Source organism: Somniosus microcephalus, chromosome 4 (genome assembly GCF_052327205.1).
Source record: "Somniosus microcephalus isolate GS21.2 chromosome 4, FLI_Smic_1.0, whole genome shotgun sequence".
Taxonomy (NCBI): Eukaryota; Metazoa; Chordata; class Chondrichthyes; order Squaliformes; family Somniosidae; genus Somniosus; species Somniosus microcephalus.
Window position 1 is genome coordinate 35,007,380 of NC_140990.1, and position 23,834 is coordinate 35,031,213.

The following is a 23,834-nucleotide window of genomic DNA, read 5'->3' on the forward strand; positions in this document are numbered from 1 at the left end:
ACTGTAGCCATATTTGATTTAAACCCTTGATTTCTCTGACTGCCACTTTTGCTTTTCTCCTTCCTGTCTTTTGCTTCTATCCTTGTTTCCCTTTCTGCTGTCTCCCTGCTCAGGTTCCCAACCCCCTGCCATTTTAGTTTAAACCCTCCCCAACAGCACTAGCAAACACTCCCCCTAGGACGTCGGTCCCGGTCCTGCCCAGGTGCAAACCGTCCAGTTTGTACTGGTCCCACCTCCCCCAGAACCGGTTCCAATATCCCAGGAATTTGAATCCCTCCCCCTTGCATCATTCCTCTAGCCACGTATTCATCTGAAATATCCTTCTATTTCTACTCTGACTAGCACGTGGCACTGGTAGCAATCCTGAGATTACTACCTTTGAGGTCCTATTTTTTAATTTACCTCCTAACTCCATATATTCAGCTTTTAGGACCTCATCCCGGTTTTTACCTATATCGTTGGTACCTATATGCACCACGACAACTGGCTGTTCACCCTCCCCCTCCAGAATGCTCTGCAGTGGCTCTGAGACATCCTTGACCCTTGCACCAGGGAGGCAACATACCATCCTGGAGTCTCGTTTGCGGCCGCAGAAATGCCTATCTATTCCCCTTACAATAGAATCCCCTATCACTATAGCTCTCCCGCTCTTTTTCCTCCCGTCCTGTGCAGCAGAACCACCCACGGTGCCAGGAAGTTGGCTGCTGCTGCCTTCCCCCGATAAGCCATCTCCCTCAACAATTTCCAAATTGGTATATCTGTTTGAGAGGGGGATGGCCACAGGGGACCCCTGCACTACCTGATTCGGCCTCAACTGGAGTATTGTGCCCAATTCTGGGCATTGCACTTTATGAAGGATGTGAAGGCCTTAGAGAGGGTGCAGAAAAGATTTACAAGAAGGGTTCCAGGGATGAGGGTCTTCAGTTATGTGGATAGACTGGAGAAACCTTAGAGCAGAGAAGGTTGAGATGAGATTTGATAGAGATGTTCAAAATCATGAGGGTTCTGGACAGAGTAGATAGAGGGAAACTGTTCCCATTGGCGGAAGGGTCGAGAACCAGAGGACACAGATTTAAGGTGATTGGCAGAAGAACCAAAGGCGACATGAGGAAAAACTTTATTATGCAGCGAGTGGTTAGGATCTGGAATGCACTGCCTGAAAGGGTGGTGGAGGCAGATTCAATCACGGCTTTCAAAAGGGAATTGGATAAATACCATTCTATGATTCTATAAAATATTAGAAAGTTTGTTCCACAGAAGCACGGGGTTTATCTGCTTTTATTGATGAATTTAAAAAGTCTCTATTAAAACCTGAGCCAGTGTGTTGTGAGACAAAGAGCCTTGTGTCCAATAAGGGGAATAAAGGCCCACAGCCTCCCCTGGCCCCGGGCCCTGAACAAGGGACTGGAGAAACTCGCTGCCCTGCAGATCAGACAATCAGCCGGCGCTAGTCCCGCCCCTCGGGCTCCCCGATTGCATGGAGGACCCGCCGCCAGCTCGCTCCGCCAGCCCCGCCCTGCTCGCTCCCTATTGGTCGGAAGCTCCCGGGTTACATGTCCCCGAGGAGATCACGTGCTCCGTCTAACTGACGCCGCTCGGTCCGGGGCCTCGCGGACTCTCAGGTTTTTCTATTTCTTTTTATTCTCTCCTGCTCCACCCCTCCCCACCACCCCGCGCGATTCTCCACCCAATCAGAGCGGAGAAAACTCACTTTGCGTCACCGATCGTGACTCTGTAACCGACACCAAGGCCTTTCCCCGGAATGCCCCGTGCCGACTCGGTCCGGCTGAATCCGAGTGCGCAGGCGCAGCTCCGAGTGGGGGAGGGGGTTGGTCTCCTCTGGGCATGCGCGGTTGTTGCACTTGGTGACCGGGAGGGGTTGCTGTGCCGGACTCTGCCCAAACTGCTGCTCCGTGTGCGCATGCGCCTTATCTACCTGTCCTGCTACCTTCAGGGATCTGTGGACATGCATTCAAGGTCCCACCATTTATAGTGTATTCCCTTGCCCTGTTAGACCTCCCCAAATGCATTACCTCACACTTCTCCAGATTAAATTCCATTTGCCACTTGTCTGCCCACCTGACCAGTCCATTGATATCTTCCTGCAGTCTGCAGCTTTCTTCTTCATTATCAACCACACGGCCAATTTTTGTATCATCTGCAAACTTCTTAATCATACTTCCTACATTCAAGTCCAAGTCATTGATATATACCACAAAAAGCAAAGGACCCAGTACTGAGCCCTGCGGAACCCCATTGGAAACAGCCTTCCAGTCACAAAAACACCCTTCGACTATTACCCTTTGTTTCCTGCCTCTGAGCCAATTTTGGATACAACTTGACACTTTGCCTTGGATCCCAAGGGCTTTTACTTTCGTGACCAGTATCAAAAGCCTTGCTAAAATCAATATAGACTACATCAAACGCACTCCCCTCATCGACCCTCCTTGTTACCTCCTCATAAAATTCAATCAAGTTAGTCAGACATGACCTTCCCTTAAATCCATGCTGACTGTCCCTGATTAATCCGTCTCTTTCTGAATAAAGATTTATCCTGTCCCTCAGAACTTTTTTCCAATAATTTTCCCACCACCGAGGTTAGGCTGACTGGCCTGTAATTACTCGGTCTATCCCTTTCTCCCTTTTTAAACAATGGTACCACATTAGCAGTTCTCCAGTCCTCTGGCACCACACCTGTAGCCAGAGAGGATCGGAAAATGATGGTCAGAGCTTCTGCTATTTCCTCCCTTACTTCTCTTAACAGTCTGGGATACATTTCATCTGGGCCTGGGGATTTACCCACTTTCAAAGATACTAAACCCCTTAATACTTCCTCTTTCACTATGTTTGTTTCATCTAATATTTCACACTCTTCCTCTCTGATTGCAATGTCTGCATCGTCCCTCTCGTTTGTGAAAACAGATGCAAAGTGTTCATTAAGAACCATACCCATGTCTTCCACTTCCACACACAGGTTACCTTTATAGTCCCTAATAGGCTCCACTCTTACTTTAGTTATCCTCTTGCTCTTAATGTAGTTATAAAACATCTTTTGGTTTTTCTTGCCAATATTTTTTCATGCCCTCTCTTTGCTTTTCTTCTTCGAAGTAGTGCCATAGGATCTTTGACATCCAACTGAGAGCAGACGGGGCCTCGGTTTAACGTCTGCTCCAAAAATCGGCACCTCCGACAGTGCCGCACTCCCTCAGCACTGCACTGGAGTGTCAGCCTAGATTTTTGTTCTCAAGTCTCTGGGCTGGAACTTGAACCCACAACTTTCTGACTCAGAGGCGAGAGTGCTACCAACTGAGCCACTGGCTGACACTAAAGAACAAGCAGTTCTGACGAAGGGTCATCGACCTGAAACGTTAACTCTGTTTCTCCACTGATGCTGCCTGACCTGCTGAGTATTTCCAGCATTTTCTGTTTTTATTACAGAAACGAGGGAGTGATTGCTGACAGGAAGAATGTTGGGTCATCCTGCGCATGCGCACCTCCCTGGCGGCTGAGGCGAAACACAGACTCTCCCCCACCTGAGCCGTGCACACGTACCAGATGTTGTGGCTCTGCATGCATGCCCGATGTTCGAACCACGGGGTTTTGTGCGCTGAGCATGCGCGTTGTGGACCGATCGGGATGGGCAATTGTGGAGCAGGAGGGAGAGCGCGGGGGCCATGAGCACATGCGCGGGACTCAGAGTCAACAGAGCACTTTCTTGAGCGCGGGGGCTTGTGGGTATTACAGCCGCCATTACTGCTGATCCTTTCAACCAATCTGTGCAGCAGCTGGAGCCTGAACATCAGCTTCACTGCCCCTAGGGTCGGAAAGAGGAAAATTAAACAACAGTTTGCCTCTGATCCTTTTCTGATCTCAATTTACAGGGTTATAGAAGTGAACAGTTACAGGCGGGTAGCTCAGACCAAACATCACATCAAGATCTGACAGAGTCGCTTGATTCATCAGGACCTGAATATCATCGGCCTTTGCACATGGAAGGAGAAAGCAGCGATCGCAGCGATGACAAACTGAACACGTGTTCGGTGTGTGGTCGCGGATTCAGCCGATCGCCTGTCCTTGCGAGACACATGCACCGTCACACCAGGGAGAAACCGGGTAAAGGTGGGGACGGCGGGAAGAGATTCAGTTCCCCGTCTGCATTGGAAGTTCAACGGCGCAGTCGCACCAGGGACAATCCGTTCACCTGCTCCGTGTGTGGAAAGGGATTTGTTTGTTCATCCCACCTGCAAACACACCAGCGAGTTCACACTGGGGAGAGACCATTTCAGTGTTCTGACTGTGGGAAGAGCTTTAAAAGCCCCAGGGATCTGAAGAAACACCAGCTTGTTCACAGTGATGAGAGAGCATTTCAACGTTCTGACTGTGGGAACAGCTTTAAAAGCCCTGGGGAACTGAAGCAACACCAGCTTGTTCACACTAACGAGAGACCCTTTAACTGTTCTGACTGTGGGAAGAGCTTTAACAGCCCCGGGGAACTGAAGGGACACCAGCAAGTTCACACTGGGGAGAGGCCGTTCACCTGCTCCATGTGTGGGAAGGGATTCACTGTGTCATCCACCCTCCTGTCACACCAGCTTGTTCACACTGACAAGAGACTCTTTAAATGTTCTGACTGTGGGAAGAGCTTTAAAAGCCCCCAGGAGCTGAAGAGACACCAGCTTGTTCACACTGATGAGAGACCATTTAACTGTTCTGACTGTGGGAAGAGCTATAAAAGCTCCGGGGATCTGAAGAGACATCGGCTCCACCACACTGGTGAGAGACCATTCACCTGCTCCGTGTGTGGGAAGGGATTCACTTTGTCATCCACCCTACTGTCACACCAGCTTGTTCACACTGACGAGAGACCCTTTAAATGTTCTGACTGTGGGAAGAGCTGTAAAAGCTCTAAGAGCCTTAAGAGTCACCAGCGTGTTCACACTCATCATCGAATCTAACAGCACAGAAGGAGGTGATTCGGCCCGTCGTGTCTGTGCCGGCTCTTTGAAAGAGCTGTCCAATTTAGTCCCATACCCCAGCTTTATCCCCAGAACTCTGTAAACTAGTCCTCTTCAAGTACACGTCCAATTACCGTTTGAAAGTTCCTGTGGAACCTGATTCCAGCATCCTTTCAGATGGTGCGTTCCAGACCTTAACAACCCTCTGTGTGAAAACAATTCTCCTCATTTACTCTCTAGTTCTTTTAGCAACTATTTTAAATCTGTGACCTTTGGTTACCGACCCACTTGCCAGAGTGAACAGTTTCTCCCTACTTGCTCGATCAAAACCCCTCATCATTTTGAACACCTCTATTAGGTCTCCTCTTAACCTTCTCTGCTCTAAGGGGAACAATCCCAGCTTCTCCAATCTCTCCACATAACTGAAGTCCCTCATCCCTGGTACCATCCTGGTCAACCTCCTCTGTACCCTCTCCAAGGCCTTGACATCCTTCCTAAAGTGTGGTGCCCAGAACTGTACACAAGACTCCAGCTGAGGCCAAAACCCTGCAGCTGCACAAAACCCTGGTTAGACCACACCTGGAGTACTGTGAGCAGTTCTGGGCACCACACCTTAGGAAGGATATATTGGCCTAGGAGGGAGTGCAGCGTAGGTTTACCAGAATGATACCCGGACTCCAAGGGTTAAGTTACGAGGAGAGATTACACAAATTAGGGTTGTATTCCCTGGAATTTAGAAGGTTAAGGTGTGATCTGATCGATGTTTTCAGGATATTAAGGGGAACAGATAGGGTAGGTAGAGAGAAACTATTTCCGCTGGTTGGGGATTCTAGGACTGGGGGCACAGTCTAAAAATTAGAGCCAGACCTTTTAGGAGTGAAATTAGGAAACACTTCTGCACACAAAGGGTGGTAGAAGTTTGGAACTCTCTTCCGCAAACGGCAACTGATGCGAGATCAATTGTTAATTTTAAATCTGAGATTGATAGGTTTCTGTTAACCAAAGGTATTAAGGGATATGGGCCAAAGTCAGGTGTATGGAGTTAGGTCACAGATCAGCCATGATCTCATTGAATGGCGGAACAGGCTCGAGGGGCTGAATGGCCTCCTCCTGTTCCTATGTTCCTAACTAGTGAATTGTAAAGGTTTAGTGTAACTTCCTTGTTTTTGTATTCAATGGCCCGATTTACAAAGCCAAGTATCCCATACGCTTTCTGAACCGCCTCACCAACTTGCAGTGGCACTTTCAAAGATTTGTGAATATGGATCGCCAGGTCCCTCTGCTCTTGCACCCCCTCAAAATAGTCCCATTTAGATTATACGGCCTCTCCCTGTTGTTTCTCCCAAAGTGCATCACTTCACACTTATCCTCATTTAATTTCATCTGCCTTGTGTCTGCTCATTTCACAGTCTGTCTCTGTCCTTCTGAAGTCTGCTACTACTATGCTCACTATTTACTACATTGCCAAGTTTTGTTTCATCCGTAAACTTCAAACTTGTCCACCTATACCCAAGTCCAGGTCCGTTATATATAACAAGAAAAGCAATGGTCCTAATCCCGACCCCTGGGGGAACCCACTGCATACTTCCCTCCAGTCAGAAAAACATCCCTCAGCACTGCTCACTGTCTCCTCTCCCTTAGCCAATTATACCCAAATTACCATCAGCCCTTTAATTCCCTGTGCTTCTATTTTCCGAGTAAATCTCTTATGTGGTACTTTATCAAATGCCTTTTGAAAGTCCATATATACAACATCTGCTGCACTACCTTCATCAACCCTCTGTTACTTCATCAAAGAACTCAATCAGGTTAGTCAGACACGATTTACCTTTAACAAATCCATACTGGCTGCCCCTTATTAACCCATGCTTCTCCAGGTGAGAATTAATTTTGTCCTTGACAATGGTCTCTAGTCGTTCACCCACCACTGATGTTAGACTGATTGGCCTGTAGTTACCAGGTTTATCCCTCTCCCCTTTTTTAAACAGGGTGTAACATTTGCAATCCTCCAGTCCTCTGGCACCACTCCCATATATCTGAGGGAGATTGAAGCATAGAAGTATAGAAGATAGGAGCAGGAGTCGGCCATTCGGCCCTTCGAGCCTGCTCCGCCATTCAATGAGATCATGGCTGATCATCCAAATTCAGTACCCTGTCCCTGCCTTCTCCCCATATCCCTTGATCCCTTTAGCCTCAAGAAATATATCCAACTCTTTCTTGAATATATTTAATGAACTGGCCTCCACCGCCCTCTGTGGTAGAGAATTCCACAGGTTCAGCACTCTCTGGGTGAAGAAATTCCTCCTCATTTCTGTCCTAAATGGCTTACCCCTTATCCTTAGACTATGACCCCTGGTTCTGGACTCCCCGGCCATCAGAAGCATCCTTCCTGCATCTAGTCTGTCCAGACCTGACAGAATTTTATAAGTTTCGATGAGATCCCCTCTCAATCTTCTAAACTCCAGTGAGTATAAGCCCAATCGACACAATCTCTCCTCATACGTCATTCCTGCCATCCCAGGTATCAGCCTGGTGAATCTTCGCTGCACTCCCTCCATGGCAAGAACGTCCTTCCTCAGGTAAGGTGACCAAAGCTGCACACAGTACTCAAGGCGTGGTCTCACCAAGGCCCTGTACAACTGTAGCAAGACATCCTTGTTCCTGTACTCGAACCCTCTTGCTATGAAGGCCAACATACCATTTGCCTTCTTAACCGCCTGCTGCACCTGCATGCTTACCTTCAGCGACTGGTGCACAAGGACACCCAGGTCTCTTTGCACTTCCCCTTCTCCCAATCTATTGCCATTCAAATAATAATCTGCCTTCCTGTTTTTGCCACCAACGTCGATAACCTCACATTTATCCACATTATAGTGCATTTGCCATGTTTCTGCCCAATCACCCAACCTGTCCAAATCGTACTGGAGTTTCACGACATCCTCCTCACAGCTTACCCTCCCACCCAGCTTTGTGTTGTCTGCAAATTTGGAGACATTACATCCAATTCCCTTGTCCAGATCATTAATATATATTGTGAACAGCTGGGGTCCTAGGACTGATCCTTGCGGTACCCCACTAGTCACTGCCTGTCACTCAGAAAATGACCCATTTATTCCAACTCTTTGCTTTCTGTCCGCCAACCAGTTCTCTATCCAAGTCAATACCTTGCCCCCAATCCCATGTGCCTTAATTTTGCACGCTAATCTCTTATGTGGGACCTTATCGAAAGACTTCTGAAAGTCCAAATACGCCACATTGACTGGTTCTCCCTGATCTATTTTACCAGTTACATCCACAAAACATTCCAGTAGATTAGTCAAGCATGATTTACCTTTTGTAAATCCATGTTGACTTTGTCCGTTCCTGTCACTGCTTTCCAAGTGCTCTGCTATTACATCTTTTATAATAGACTCTAGCATTTTCCCCACTACCGATGTCAGGCTTACCAGTCTATAATTCCCCGCTTTTTCTCTACCACCTTTTTTGAATAGTGGGGTAACATTAGCTACCCTCCAATCCATGGGTACCGTTCCAGAGTCTATCGAGTTGTGGAAGATGACCAGCAATGCATCTACTATCTCTAGGGCCACTTCCTTAAGTACCCTGGGATATAGACCATCAGGCCCTGGGGATTTATCGGCTTTCAGTCCCATCAATTTTCCTAACACCATTTCCCTACAAATACTGATTTCTTTCAGTTCCTCCCTTTCATCAGACCCTATGTTCCCCAGCATCTCTGGGAGGTTATTTGTGTCCTCCTTTGTGAAGACAGAACCAAAGTATGTATTTAGTTGGTCTGCCATTTCCTTGTTTCCCATTATAAATTCCCCTGATTCTGACTGTAAGGGGTCTACGCTTGACTTCACCAATCTTTTTCTCTTCACATATCTATAAAAGCTTTTACAGTCAGTTTTTATGTTCCCTGCTATCTTATAAAAGATGTAATAGCAGAGCACTTGGAAAACAGTGACAGGATCGGGCAAAGTCAACATGGATTTACAAAAGGTAAATCGTGCTTGACTAATCTACTGGAATTTTTTGAGGATGTAACTAGTCAAATAGATAAAGGAGAACCAGTGGATGTGGCGTATTTGGACTTTCAGAAGGCTTTCGATAAGGTCCCACATAAGAGATTAGCGTGTAAAGTTAAGGCACATGGGATTGGGGGCAAGGTATTGACTTGGATAGAGAACTGGTTGGCAGACAGAAAGCAAAGAGTTGGAATAAATGGATATTTTTCCAAGTGGCAGGCAGTGACTAGTGGGGTACCGCAGGGATCAGTCCTTGGGCCCCAGCTATTCACAATATATATTAATGATCTAGACAAGGGAACTAGATGTAATATCTCCAAATTTGCAGACGACACAAAGCTGGGTGGGCGTGTGTGCTGTGAGGAGGATGCCAGGAAACTCCAGGATGATTTGGACAGGTTGGGTGATTGGGAAAAAGCATGGCAGATGCAATATAACGTGGATAAATGTGAGGTTGTCCACTTTGGTGGCAAAAACAGGAAGGCAGATTATTATCTGAATGGCAATAGATTGGGAGAAGGGGAAGTGCAATGAGACCTGGGAGTCCTTGTGCACCAGTCGCTGAAAGTAAGCATGCAGGTGCAGCAGGCGGTTAAGAAGGCAAATGGTATGTTGGCCTTCATAGCGAGAGGGTTTGAGTACAGGAACAAGGATGTCTTGCTGCAGTTGTACAGGGCCTTGGTGAGACCACATCTTGAGTAGTGTGTGCAGTTTTGGTCATCTTATCTGAGGAAGGATGTTCTTGCCATGGAAGGAGTTCAGCGAAGATTCACCAGGCTGACACCTGGGATGGCAGGAATGACGTCTGAGGAGAGATTGGGTCGATTGGGCTTGTACTCGCTGGAGTTCAGAAGAATGAGAGGGGATCTCATTGAAACCTATAAAGCTCTGACATGACTGGACAGACTAGATGCAGAAAGGATGTTCCCGATGGTTGGGGAGTCCAGAACCAGGGGTCACAGTCTAAGGATAAGGGGTAAGCCATTTAGGACAGAAATGAGGAAGAATTTCTTCACCCAGAGAGTGGTGAACCCGTGGAATTCTCTACCACAGAAGGCAGTAGAGGCCAATTCATTAAATATATTCAAGAAGGATTTGGATATATTTCTTAAGGTTAAAGAGATCAAGGGATATGGGGAGAAGGCAGGGACAGGGTACTGAATTTGGATGATCAGCCATGATCTCATTAAATGGCGGAACAGGCTCAAGGGGCCAATGGCCTACTCCTGCTCCGATCGTCTGTTTCTATGTTTGACAGGAGCAGTGCGCAGGCGCAGTTTGCGGGACCCGCAGCTCCAGCCGCCACTCGCCCTCACACCAGGCAGCGCCACTGAGCAGGACAGCCCGCGGCCCCGAGGATTGGTCCAGTCAAACGTGAATCAAAGGCCAGCAGCCAATCCGCTTGGACCAAGTCCCGCCTCCAACCGCCGTCCATTATTGGGCTGAAATTCAAAACGGCGCGAGCAGGAGCTCAAACTGTTAATCAAAGGCCAACTCCGCCCATTGCACCCTGCTCACTCTCCGATTGGTGGCTGCCGGGGTGGGCGGGGCGGTAAAGGGCCAATCAGTGCACTCCCCGCCTCCACCCGGGAGCTGGGCTTCGCTCAGGTGAGCAGAGCACGTGGGCTGGAAGGAAGGCGGCCACAAGGCAGCTTGTGAGGTCACTGGGCCTCTTGTATTGGAGAATCAAGGAGGAGGGAGTTTAAAACATACTATTACCGCAATTAATCGTCAAATAACTATTTATTTCAAAAAATAAAGCACACTGATTTGAAATGGAAAGACTTGCATTTATAGAGAGGCTTCTGTGATCTCAGGATGTCCCAAAGCACTTTACAGACAATGGATCCTGGCCTCTTAATCTATTTCATTTCTTTAGTCTTGACAAAGGGTTCACCTGAAACGTTGACTCTATTTTCTCTCCACGGATGTTGCCTGGCCTGCTGAGTTTTTCCAGCATTTTCTGTTGTTATTCCGGATTTCCAGCATCTGCAGTATTTTGCTATCGTACAGACAATGGATACTTGTGTTGTGTTACAGGGGGTCCACGGAATTTTTATAACACAGGAGGGGCCTCAGAGAACCCCTGATCTACACTGTCCCATCAAACACTCCCAGGGCAGGTACAGCACGTGTTAGATACAGAGTAAAGCTCCCTCTACACTGTCCCATCAAACACTCCCAGGGCAGGTACAGCACGGGTTAGATAGAGAGTAAAGCTCTGACTACACTGTCCCATCAAACACTCCCAGGGCAGGTACAGCATGTGTTAGATACAGAGTAAAGCTCCTTCTACACTGTCCCATCAAACACTCCCAGAACAGGTACAGCACGGGTTAGATACAGAGTAAAGCTCCCTCTAAACTGTCTCATCAAACACTGCCAGGGCAGGTACAGCACAGGTTAGATACAGAGTATAGCTCCCTCTACATTGTCCCATCAAACACTGCCAGGGCAAGTACAGCATGGGTTAGATACAGAGTAAAGATCCTTGTACACTGCCCCATCAAACACTCCTGGGGCAGGTACAGCACGGGTTAGATACAGAGTAAAGCTCCCTCTACACTGTCCCATCAAACACTCCCAGGGCAGGTACAGCACGGGTTAGATACAGAGTAAAGCTCCCTCTACACCGTCCCATCAAACACTCCCAGGGCAGGTACAGCAAAGGTTAGATGCAGACTAAAGCTCCCTCTACACTGTCCCATCAAACACTCCCAGGATAGGTACAGCACGGGTTAGATACAGAGTAAAGCTCCCTCTACACTGTCCCATCAAACACTCCCAGGACAGGTACAGCATGGGTTAGATACAGAGAAAAGCTCCCTCTACACTGTCCCATCAAACACTGCCAGGGCAGGTACAGCACGGGTTAGATACAGAGTAAAGCTCCCTCTAAACTGTCCCATCAAACACTGCCAGTGCAGGTACAGCACAGGTTAGATACAGAGTAAAGCTCCATCTACATTGTCCCATCAAACACTGCCAGGGAAAGTACAGCACGGGTTAGATACAGAGTAAAGCTCCTTCTACACTGCCCCATCAAACACTCCCGGGGCAGGTACAGCACGGGTTAGATACAGAGTAAAGCTCCCTCTACACCACGGTAGTAGGCCAGATCACCAACAACGATGAGTCAGCCTACAGGGACGAGGTCCAGCATCTCGTGAAGTGGTGCGCCGATAACAACCTGGCCCTTAACATCAAGAAAACCAAAGAAATCATTGTGGACTTCAGGAAGTCTAAATGCGGAAGTCACACCCCCATCCATATCAATGGGGCTGTGGTGGAAAGGGTGGACAGCTTTAAGTTCCTCGGAGTCCACATCACGGAAGACCTCTCCTGGTCCCTCAATACCTCCTCTCTGGTGAAGAAGGCCCAGCAGCGCCTGTATTTCCTAAGGAGGCTGAAGGGATGTAACCTGTCACCCCTGATCCTCTCTAACTTTTACCGCTGCACAATAGGGAGCATCCTGACGAACTGTATCACAGTATGGTATGGCAGCTGTAGCTACTATGACCGGAAAGCCCTGCAGCGGGTAGTCAAAACTGCCCAACGCATTACCGGCACCCGGCTACCGACCATAGAGCACATATACCAGAAACGCTGTTTACGGAGGTCACGGTCCATCATCAAAGACCCTACCCACCCCAGCCACAGTCTGTTCGCCCTCCTGCCATCTGGGAGATGCTACAGATGCATTCGCACCCGTATGACCAGATTTAGGAACAGCTTCTTTCCCAGGGCTGTCATCCTACTGAACTCCACAAATAAACTCTAAAGCCTGCACATCTGCCAATGCACTTTATTATGGTTATGCTTATGTTAATGTATTACAAGCCAAATGTATGTTGAATGTTTAAATGTCTTAATCTAAATGTACACTCTCGGGAGCCGCAAGCCTACATTTCGTTGTACTGCACTTGTGCACTAACAATGACAATAAAAGTTGATTTGATTGATTTGATTTGATACAGAGTAAAGCTCCCTCTACACTGTCCCATCAAACACTCCCAGGGCAGGTACAGCATGGGTTAGATACAGAGTAAAGCTCCCTCTACACAGTCCCATCAAACACTCCCAGGGCAGGTACAGCACGGGTTAGATACAGAGTAAAGCTCCCTCTAAACTGTCCCATCAAACACTCCCAGGGCAGGTATAGCACGGGTTAGATAGAGAGTAAACCTCCCTCTACACTGTCCCATCAAACACTCCCAGGGCAGGTACAGCACGGGTTAGATACAGAGCAAACCTCCCTCTACACTGTCCCATTAAACACTCCCAGGACAGGTACAGCATGGGTTAGATACAGAGCAAAGCTCCCTCTACACTGTCCCATCAAACACTCCCAGGACAGGTACAGCATGGGTTAGATACAGGGTAAAGCTCCCTCTACACTGTCCCATCAAACACTCCCAGGACAGGTACAGCACGGGTCAGATACAGAGCAAAGCTCCCTCTACACTGTCCCATCAAACACTCCCAGGACAGGTACAGCACGGGTTAGATACAGGGTAAAGCTCCCTCTGCACTGTCCCAGCAAACACTCCCAGGGCAGGTACAGGGACGTGTTACCAATACCTCCCCTGGATACCAAGGCTAGGAGAGGCACTCTGGATGGTTTGGGGAGTTGGGATTTGTCCATGAGAGTAACTGAATGTATGTTAGTCGTGGCTCAGTGGGAGCACTCTCTCTCTCTCTCTCTCTCTGTCTCAGTGGGAGCACTCTCTCTCTCTCTCTCTCTCTCTCTGTCTCAGTGGGAGCACTCTCTCTCTCTCTCTCTCTCTCTTGTCTCTGAGTCAGGAGGTTGTGGGAGCAAGTCCACCTCCAGAGACTTGAGAACACAATCTAGGCCAATACTCCAATGCAGTACTGAGGGAGCACTGCACTGAAAGAGGTGCTGTCTTCGGACGAGACGTTCAAGCGAGGCCCCCTCTGCCCTCTCAAGCCGACGTAAAAGATCCCATGATGTTATTTCGAAGAGTGTAGTGTATGTACTTTGCAGAAGGAACTATATTCTGCAGCCCCTGTATACTGCAGTACCAGTAGTGACCACCCCTGTATATAAGCCTGTGTAGTAACTTTTGCATAGTAGTTCCATGTTGGCTCCACTCAGTAAAGACCTGTTATAACCAACTCCTGCAGTCCATGTCTCAATTACACACGGACATAATACTGGCGATGAGCAGATCCGAACTTACCTATAGTCTGCACCACCTCATGGGGATCCATCCCTGAAGCGAAGTTATCAGAGGTCGAGGCCAGAAGAAAGAAAAAAAAAAATCAAACGAACAGAAGAAACGGGCGTCGACTGTGGGCATCCGCCTCTGATTCATCGGAGTTGAAGATTTGCAGGAGAGGCTGTCGAGAGCGGGGCTTGGTTATCCTGTCGATGGTATTTCAGCTAATTGGGCTGGTGGCAGGTAGTACACTGATCCTTCCTGGCTGCAGTGGTCTAGAGCTCGATCGGGTGGCTTTTCAACGGGGCCGAGCAGCATTGTCGGGAAGAGGAGAGAGAGAGAGGGTGGAGCACACAGGGCGTGGCCGGTGCTACGAAGCCGGGCAGTGTACAGACCCGAGAAGAGGGAGGCAAGTGTTCCGCAGGGTTGCTCCAACGACGGGGAAATAATAAAATAAAATTAGAAGCGCAGAAAGCCGCGAGGAGCTGCAGTTTGCTACAGGAACCGCGGAGAGCAGCGTTAGCAGCAGCGTGGGGGGAAGTGCGCGAAGACCATAGGGCATCGCCATCAAGGCATAAAACGCCAGCAACAGCGCTAGCAGCAGTGGAGAAGGCAGAAAGCGCGGGAGGCGCCATCTTAATCCAGTGGGGAAAAAGGCAAAGCGCGGGAGGCGCCATTTTGTAAATCGGGGAAGAAGGCAAAGCGCGGGAGGCGCCATCTTAGATTTCCAAGATGCCGAAGACTGGCAATATTACTGCCTTCGATAATGCAATAGAAGACTGGACCACGTATGTGGAAAGAGTCGAGGTATATTGTGAGGCAAACGAAGTAGCCGATGAGAAAAAGGCATCAGTACTACTAAACTTAATGGGTGCAAGAACGTACGGCCTATTGCGGAACCTGATTACTCTAGCCAAACCGAAGGCGAAGAGTTTTAATGAAATTGTTGATATCCTACAGGAACACCTAAATCCTACACCGCTGCTGATAGCAGAAAGATTTAAATTCCACAGGAGAAATCAGCATAAAGATGAGAGCAATGCTGATTGCCTTACAGAACTACGCAAGCTATCAAAGCACTGCCAGTTCGGAGCAGGACTGGCAGATACCCTACGGGACAAATTTGTCTGTGGACTCCTGAGTGAAGGAACCCAGAAGAGGTTACTCTCAGAGAAAGAGCTGACGCTAGATAAGGCTTTCAGCGTGGCAGTATCATATGAAGCAGCAGCAAGGGGAGCTGTGGAAATACAGCAAAAGCCACAGGAATATGGCACCCACAAAATGACACGGGGATTTGAAAAATTTTATTGCTGCGGCAGAACAACCCATGACCAGAAGGACTGCTGGTCGAAGGACAAAACATGCAGGCAATGCGGAAAGATGGGACACATTGCACGAGTTTGCAGGTCCGGGAAGAAGACGAACGACAACAAAAAGACTACTAAGGAAAAGTACAGGAAAGTACAAAAGATGATGGACAGTAGTTCCAAAGACCAGAAGAGCGATAGTGAATCCGGGAACAAGAGACTAAGCTGTCTCAAACTACACAACGTAATCACAAAAGAGGATCACCGAACCATTTGGGTCACCCTCATGATAGCAGGGTCCCAAGTCAAAATGGAATTGGATACAGGATCAGCCCTGACCATCATGAATCGACGAGACTACGAGTGGCTATTCTCACACATACCCTTGAAAGACACATCCATTGTCTTGAAGACATATACGGGGCAGAAAGTATACCCCAGAGGGAAAATAAGGGTGCCTGTCGAATACAACGGCAAGGAAGTACAGAAATTGTATCTCTCCATACTGCAAGATGGTGGACCACCGTTATTGGGACGTGAATGGATCAGAAAGATAAGTTTAGACTGGCACTCCATTCAGGCACTGACTGTGGCTGGTAAAAAGGATGACGACGTCACACCTGGACGATTGTCAAAAATCTTGGCTAACGCTAAAGAGGTATTTCAACAAGAACTGGGAACTCTTAAAGGCGTAACCGCCTTGATAAAAATAGAAGAGAATGCAATTCCCAAGTTTTTCAAAGCAAGACCGGTACCGTATGCAATTCGCCCAGCCGTCGAGGCAGAGCTGGAGAATCTGGAGAATGCAGGCGTGTTAACTAAGGTAGACTGGAGCGAGTGGGCAACACCCATCATTCCTGTCATGAAGAAAACGTTAAACAATAAGTCTGAGGAGCCAAGGAAGGTTCGCATCCGTGGGGACTTCAAGGTGACTGTGAACCCAGTCCTTCACACAGTACAGTACCCTCTTCCGAGGATAGAAGATATTTTCGCCTCACTATCTGGAGGGAAACGTTTTACAAAAATTGACCTAACGCAAGCATATTTGCAGATGGAGGTTGAAGAATTCTCTAGGAAATATCTCACGATAAACACTCACAAAGGTCTTTACCAGTATAATCGACTGGTATTCGGAGTTGCATCAGCTCCAGCTATATGGCAAAGAGCGATGGAACAAGTCCTGCAAGGGATTCCGGGGACTCAGTGTTACTTGGACGACATCCTAGTGACAGGTGAAAATGACAGTGAACACCTTGCCAACCTAGAGCAGGTGCTCACTAGACTAAGAGAACATGGGCTACGAGCCAATCGCCCCAAGTGCGAGTTTTTAAAGAAACAAATATCGTATTGTGGCCACGTGATTGATGAAGAGGGGTTACATAAGTCCCCTGACAAAATTGAAGCGGTAGTTAAGGCTCCAGCGCCTGAAAATGTGTCGCAACTGAGGTCATTCCTCGGATTGGTGAATTACTACCATAAGTTTTTGCCAAATTTGTCCACAATTCTGCACCCACTGAATGCCCTGCTACAAATTGGAGTAGCATAGAAATGGAGCGATGAATGTAAGCGGGCCTTTCAGAAGTGTTAAGGCCTGATCACTTCAAGAGAAGTATTGGCTCACTACAACCCATCACTACCGATAAAACTGGCGTGTGATGCGTCTCCCTACGGCGTTGGAGCGGTACTGTCACATAAATTCCTTGATGGTTCAGAGAGGCCGATCGCTTTTGCGTCACGCTCGTTAACTTCAGCCAAGCGTAACTACGCCCAGATTGACAGAGAGGCCCTCAGCCTGGTGTGGGGGGTGAAGAAGTTCAATCACTACCTGCACGGCCAGAAATTTACTCTACTAACTGATCATCAACCTCTTGTCTCCATTTTCAACCCTCAGAAGGACGTACCGATAATGACAGCACAACGGCTACAGAGGTGGTCCCTTTTCCTAGGGGCACACCAATATGACATCGAGTACAAAGGAACTAAACAGCATGGGAATGCTGATGGATTGTCGCGTCTACTGTTGCCGACGGTGGAAGCAGCACCTGCAGTGGATCCAGTGGAGATATTCCACTCGACCATAGTCGAATGTCTCCCTGTGACGAATGCAAACATAGAAAAGGAAACACGAAATGACCCGACACTCTCCTGGGTCTATGATTTAATGGTGAAGGGATGGCCAGCACATGGTGAACCGCTGCTGCCAGCATTCTCGCCGAGAAGAGAACAGCTGTCAGTATGCAGAGGAGCCTTGATGTGTGGATCCAGAGTAGTAATTCCACCCAAATTGAAGGATAGAGTGCTCAATGAGCTTCATGAGGATCATCTGGGAGGGGTAAAAATGAAGAACTTAGCCAGAGCATTTGTGTGGTGGCCGGGAATCGATAGAGAAATCAAAGAGATGACCAAGAGCTGTACAGGATGCCAGAAGGTCCAAAACACCCCACCACAAGCCCCTCTACATCCTTGGGAGTGGCCCTCATCTCCTTGTCAAAGGGTGCACCTTGATTTTGCTGGTCCATTTATGGACTTGATGTTTTTAATTGCGGTGGATGCACATTCAAAGTGGCCAGAGGTAATAAAAATGTCCTCAACCACCACAGAAAAAACTATCACAGTCTTATGAACCATATTCGCCAGAAATGGGCTGCCTGAACAGATTTGCTCTGACAATGGACCACAGTTTGTGCCTGAAGGGTTCCGGAGGTTCTTAAAGAACAATGGTGTTAAGCATTACACATCCGCCCCATATCATCCAGTCACCAATGGATTGGCTGAGAGGTTCGTTCAAACATTCAAGAAGGCTATCAAGGCAATGTGTAATGAAGACATACCCCTACAACACAAGGTGGACAACTTCTTGTTTGCCTACCGGAATGCGACACATGCGGTTACCAACCAAACTCCAGCCATGATGTTCTTCAATCGAAGACTACGATGCCGCTTGGATTTGGTTAAGCCAAACATCAGAAGAGATGTGGAGAACAGGCAGTTTCAGAATATGAATGAAAGGCCGACCAGGAGTTTTAAGATAGGTCAACCAGTTTTGGCCCGGGACTACCGCACAGAGAAATGGCAGCCAGGAACGATCTGTACACGGCAAGGACCTCTAATGTATACCGTGGACGTTGGAGAGAGCTTTGTAAGACACCATGCTGACCAGATTCTAGAGTCACTGGAAAACGTCAATTCCACACCACGACCCAATACACCTGGTGATGAAACCGAAGTACCAATTGCATCTACCTCAGAATCGGTGATATTGGAAGCAGACGAACCAAACAACGACGTTGATCCACGAATCAACTTTGCCAGAAGAACCTGATACCCTAAAGAGGCGTTATCCAGACAGAATCAGGAAGCCTCCTCAAAGACTGAACCTATAATTGCTTAACTTCAACTAATGTATCTAGCAACTGTAATTGTAAATATGTTATTTAATTATTAATCGAATGTTATGTACTGTTTAGCTAAAAGGGGAGGAATTGTAGTGTATGTACTTTGCAGAAGGAACTATGTTCTGCAGCCCCTGTATACTGCAGTACCAGTAGTGACCACCCCTGTATATAAGCCTGTGTAGTAACTTTTGCATAGTAGTTCCAGGTTGTCTCCACTCAGTAAAGACCTGTTATAACCAACTCCTGCAGTCCGTGTCTCAATTACACACGGACATAATAAAGAGCAGGGGAGTTCTCCCTGGAGTCCTGGCCAACATTTCTCCCTGAACCAGCAGTGTGTTCGAAACAAAGCAGATTTATTTGATTTATATCCAGAATATTGAACTCCAGCCCAGTTATATGGTTATTAACATCAGTAGAAACGAACCCCAACTGTCAGAATGAACACAGTTCAGTCCTGGATGTGATTAACAGCAGAATCCCACCCCTGCAGTCACTGGTGAACTCGCTGGTGTCTCAGCAGGGTGAATGACTGAGTGAATCCCTTCCCACACACAGAGCAGGTGAATGGCCTCTCCCCAGTGTGAACTCACTGGTGTCTCAGCAGGTTGGATGACCGAGTGAATCCCTTCCCACACACGGAGCAGGTGAACGGCCTCTCCCCAGTGTGAACTCACTGGTGTCTCAGCAGGTTGGATGACCGAGTGAATCCCTTCCCACACACGGAGCAGGTGAACGGCCTCTCCCCAGTGTGAACTCGCTGGTGTGTCAGCAGGTTGGATGACCAAGTGAATCCCTTCCCACACACGGAGCAGGTGGACACATCCTCTCCCTAGTGTGAACTCGCTGGTGTCTCAGCAGCTGGGAGCTGTACAGAGCTCTGGTTAGAACCCACCTGGAGTATTGCGTTCAGATCTGGGCACCGCACCTCAGGAAGGAGATATTGGCCTTGGTGAGGGGTCGCGGCGCAGATTCACCAGAATGATATCGGTGCTAAAAGGGTTAAATTTTCTTTAAAAAACTCAAGCAGGTTTGTAGGACGCGATCCAGCCCACGTAACGTCAGGAAGCGGGTCATTGTCTCCGAGGCACCAGGGGAGTCACAACCACAAACAGAGGTGGCCAAATGGAATCTGACATTTTCTGCATCAATGTGTCTGTCTCTGTTCCATGGAACAGCCGCCAGATTTCCCGTTTCACCCACCCCCCGCCCTCCGATCTGCAAGCTCCCTGTCAGCCCTGGTTTAGCAGTTGGACAGATGAGGCCTGGCCATCAAAATGGCTGGGTCCTCTCGCCGAGGACATTGGACAGGCAGCACCATCGCACCACTCGCCCGATGTCCACCCAGAATGAAAATCAGCCCCAAGAAATCTAAGCTCAGCAATCTCAGCAACGTCAAACACATCCAAGATCCCCGATCAGCTGCAAGAGAAGGATCGACATTCCATTCTTGCCCATGTGCCAGTTGCAATTGAGCCTTTCTTTGAAAATGAGCCTGACTGAATGATCTGATCTGTGGTGTTTAATGGACTTGGGAAGCCAATCATATTTGGAAATATGTAACTGAACCCTGTATTTATTGAAAATAGACAAATCTACCTTATTCAGCTGACTGATGCATCTCAATGGCAAGAGCATTGCGATAATAAAGGTTTGCAAATCAGAGCTGAATTTGATATTTCCAATAAAATCAACCTCAATGTTTCACAAATCTGAGATGGTCCAAGAGTTTTCAATGCGGAAGACCAGACTGGATGATGATAAATATTTGGACATCTCCAAGCACATTGCCTGACACTAGATTGTCCTCCACATTACAAGCTGTCTTATCCTCTTCAGCAATGCACATCTTCAAATGAGAGAAAAGGTCGTCGCGTGTCTGGGTTTCTTCCTGCACAATGGACCTCCAGTTTGTTCCCATTTGCTCACTGCATGTGAAGAGATCACTGCTTTGCTGTCAGATCACAGGCCAAATGTCAGAATTAAAGCAATTGTGGTGATAAGAGTAACTGGAACATTATTAAGGATCAGAACCAAACTATTGTCAGGAGAAATTTGCTTGGGTTGTGTTTGGAAACAGCAGGGGGTGATTTTAACCTCACGCACCCGGCGGAAAACTAATGCGATCAGATCGGACGCTTGTTTTACACCCGCCCGATTTCACTTTTGACTGAAATCATTGGAGAGCAAAATCGGGGAAGGTGTAAAACGGGCAGGAAATTCAATCCCGTCAGGTGGAGGAGGTTCAAATTACCCCCAGCATATCTGAACTAGAAGGACAACTACTAAAAATGGCCAAAAGGACAATAAAATAATGATGGAAACAGCCTGAGCAGTTCCGCAGCAACACGAATCCCCAAATGGGAAGCTTTCTGCTTTTTAACCTCGTACACTATTTATCTACAAAGTACATCTCTAATTATCATCAACAGCAAGCTGCAATATCACTTATTGGAATATGGTTGTTTGACTAAGTAAGAGTTTAGCCAAAGAACTACCTGCAGTTATTTTACAAATATAGTATTTTCTTACTTTAAGCAAATCCTTTGAAGTTTTCTTTTGCCTTTTACTTTTTGTTGTGTGTTTTTTTCTCTTTAGGTCCCTGCACACAACCAAAGCATTCTCAGCCGAGGGAACAGATGGGCAGCTTGCTCTGACCCTGCCGTTCTACTGTGGCCCGTGGGGTCTCACCCTCCAAATGGACTTCCTTGTGGGGACACGCTCACTTTCTGTTGGCCCCCTCTTTCTTCCCGACAGTCCAGTGGAGATTAAGGATTTGCAGTGTGAGGGAGAATGGGCATAAACCCACATCCCACCATTCTTTGGTGCCATTTGTTGAGCTGGCATGCTGTGCCCATCTCCGTTAATGACTTCTGACGTTCTTCAGTTTTTTGAAGCAGAAACAGTGTCCACAAAGAGCTACTTGTGCTTCAAAAGACTCGAGCCGCTCGGTCAAACAGCCACGTGGACTTTCAATCCAACATATAATCCATCGATCGATTGATCACTCATTTCATTCATTTAGTAATGGCAGATTTTACTATCTTACACCACATTCTGTGTATTTAAGATAGTATCTGAGGACTATCTGAGTTTATGTTGATAAATTATTGGGAGGGTAGAAGTGGTGCGATGCTCAACACTAAGAGTCAGACTGTTTCCGATTCACCAATTGAACACTTTGCTCTCACCAATGTGCGCAGGCCCTTTATTTAAATTTAGGACCCTAGTCTCTGAGTCAACTACTTCACTCTCCATCTTAATGAAGAATTCTATCATATTATATCGCTCCGACCCAAGGGGCCTCGCACAAGATTGCTAATTACTCCTTTCTCATTACATAATACCCAGTCTAAGATGGCCTGGTCTCTAGTTGGTTCCTCGACATATTGGTCCAGGAAACCATCCCGCATACACTCCAGGAATTCCTCCTCCACAGTATCGTTACTAATTTGGTTAGCCCAATCTATATGTAGATTAAAGTCACCCATGATAACTGTTGTGCCCTTATTGCACGCGTCTCTAATTTCCCATTTAATGCCATCCCCAACCTCCGCATTACTGTTTGGAGGTCTGTATACCACTCCCACTGTTTTCTGCCCCTTGGTATTTCTCAGTTCTACCCATACAGATTCCACATAATCAGAGCTAATATCCTTCCTTTCAATTGTGTTAATCCCCTCTTTAACCAGCAATGCTACCCCACCTCCTTTTCCTTTTTGCCTATCTTTCCTGAATATTGAATACCCCTGGATGTTGAGTTCCCAGCCTTGGTCACCCTGGAGCCATGTTTCCGTAATCCCAATCATATCATATCCGTTTACCTCTATTTGCGCAGCTAATTCATCCACCTTATTACGAATGCTGCTCACATTAAGACACAAGACCTTCAGGCTTGTTTTTTTAACACTCTTGCACCTTTTAGAATTATTATTTACTGTGGCCATGTTTGATTTAAACCCTTGATTTCTGACTGCCAGCTTTTTCTCCTTCCTTTCTTTTGCTTCTATCCTTGTTTCCCTTTCTTCTGTCTCCCTGCTCAGGTTCCCAACCCCCTGCCATTTTAGTTTAAACCCTCCCCCAGAGCACTAGCAAACACTCCCCTAAGGACATCAGTCCCCGTCCTGCCCAGGTGCAAACCATCCAGTTTCTACTGGTCCCACCCGGTTCCAATGTCCCAGGAATTTGAATCCCTCCCCCTTGCACCATTCCTCTAGCCATGTATTCATCTGATCTCTTGATCTCAACTGGGTTCAATATAAGATAGTTCAGGGAGTCAGGCATCATTCACCCCTAGACCTACGCTGGCCAGTGAAACCCCAGTCATTTCCTTAGTAAGGATTCCACTGGTTCCTCGCCATATATTTGTCAGGATACCGAAACCCAGCTTTCTTACCGTCCACTCCTGTCAGAGTGAACATGGTTCAGTCCTGGATGTGATTAACAGCAGCAATAACAGCAGAATCCAACCCCTGCCATCACTTGTGAACTCGCTGGTGTCTCAACAGGTTGGATGAATGAGTGAATCCCTTCCCACACTCGGAACAGGTGAACAGCCCCTCCCCAGTGTGAACACGCTGGTGTGTCAGCAAGTTGCATGAACGAGTGAATCCCTTCCCACACATGGAGCAGGTGAACAGCCTCTCCCCAGTGTGAACACGCTGGTGTGTCAGAAGGTGAGAAGTACTGTGGAATCCATTCCCACACACGGAACAGGTGAACTGCCAATCCCCAGTGTGAATGCGTTGGTGTGCCAACAGATCATTTTTGCTTTTAAAGCTCTGTTCACAGTCAGAACATTTAAAAGTTCTCTCATCAGTGTGAACTCGCTGGTGTCTCAGCAGGGTGGATGAACAAGTGAATCCCTTCCCACACTCGGAGGAGGTGAACGGCCTCTCCCCAGTGTGAACTCGCTGGTGTCTCAGCAGATCCGTTTTGCTTTTAAAACTCTTCTCACAGTCAGAAC

General features: G+C 47.6%; 2 protein-coding genes across 2 annotated transcripts in view; one reads left to right on the forward strand and one right to left on the reverse strand.

Moving 5' to 3' along the window:
- Window positions 1-1,762: 1,762 nt before the first annotated feature.
- LOC147118609 (uncharacterized) lies at window positions 1,763-5,063 on the forward strand. The gene is made up of 2 exons (XM_085983944.1): window positions 1,763-1,780; window positions 4,221-5,063. The coding sequence occupies exons 1-2, from the start codon at window positions 1,763-1,765 to the stop codon at window positions 4,953-4,955; spliced, it is 753 nt and encodes a 250-aa protein (XP_085840070.1). The 3' UTR covers window positions 4,956-5,063.
- A 15,748-nt stretch (window positions 5,064-20,811) lies between these two features.
- LOC147118610 (uncharacterized) overlaps window positions 20,812-23,834 on the reverse strand; it is an 82,277-nt gene continuing 79,254 nt past the window's right edge. Inside the window, exon 3 of the mRNA XM_085983945.1 lies at window positions 20,812-20,822. Within this exon, the coding sequence (XP_085840071.1) occupies window positions 20,812-20,822 (11 nt within the window). The remainder of the gene's footprint in view (window positions 20,823-23,834) is intronic.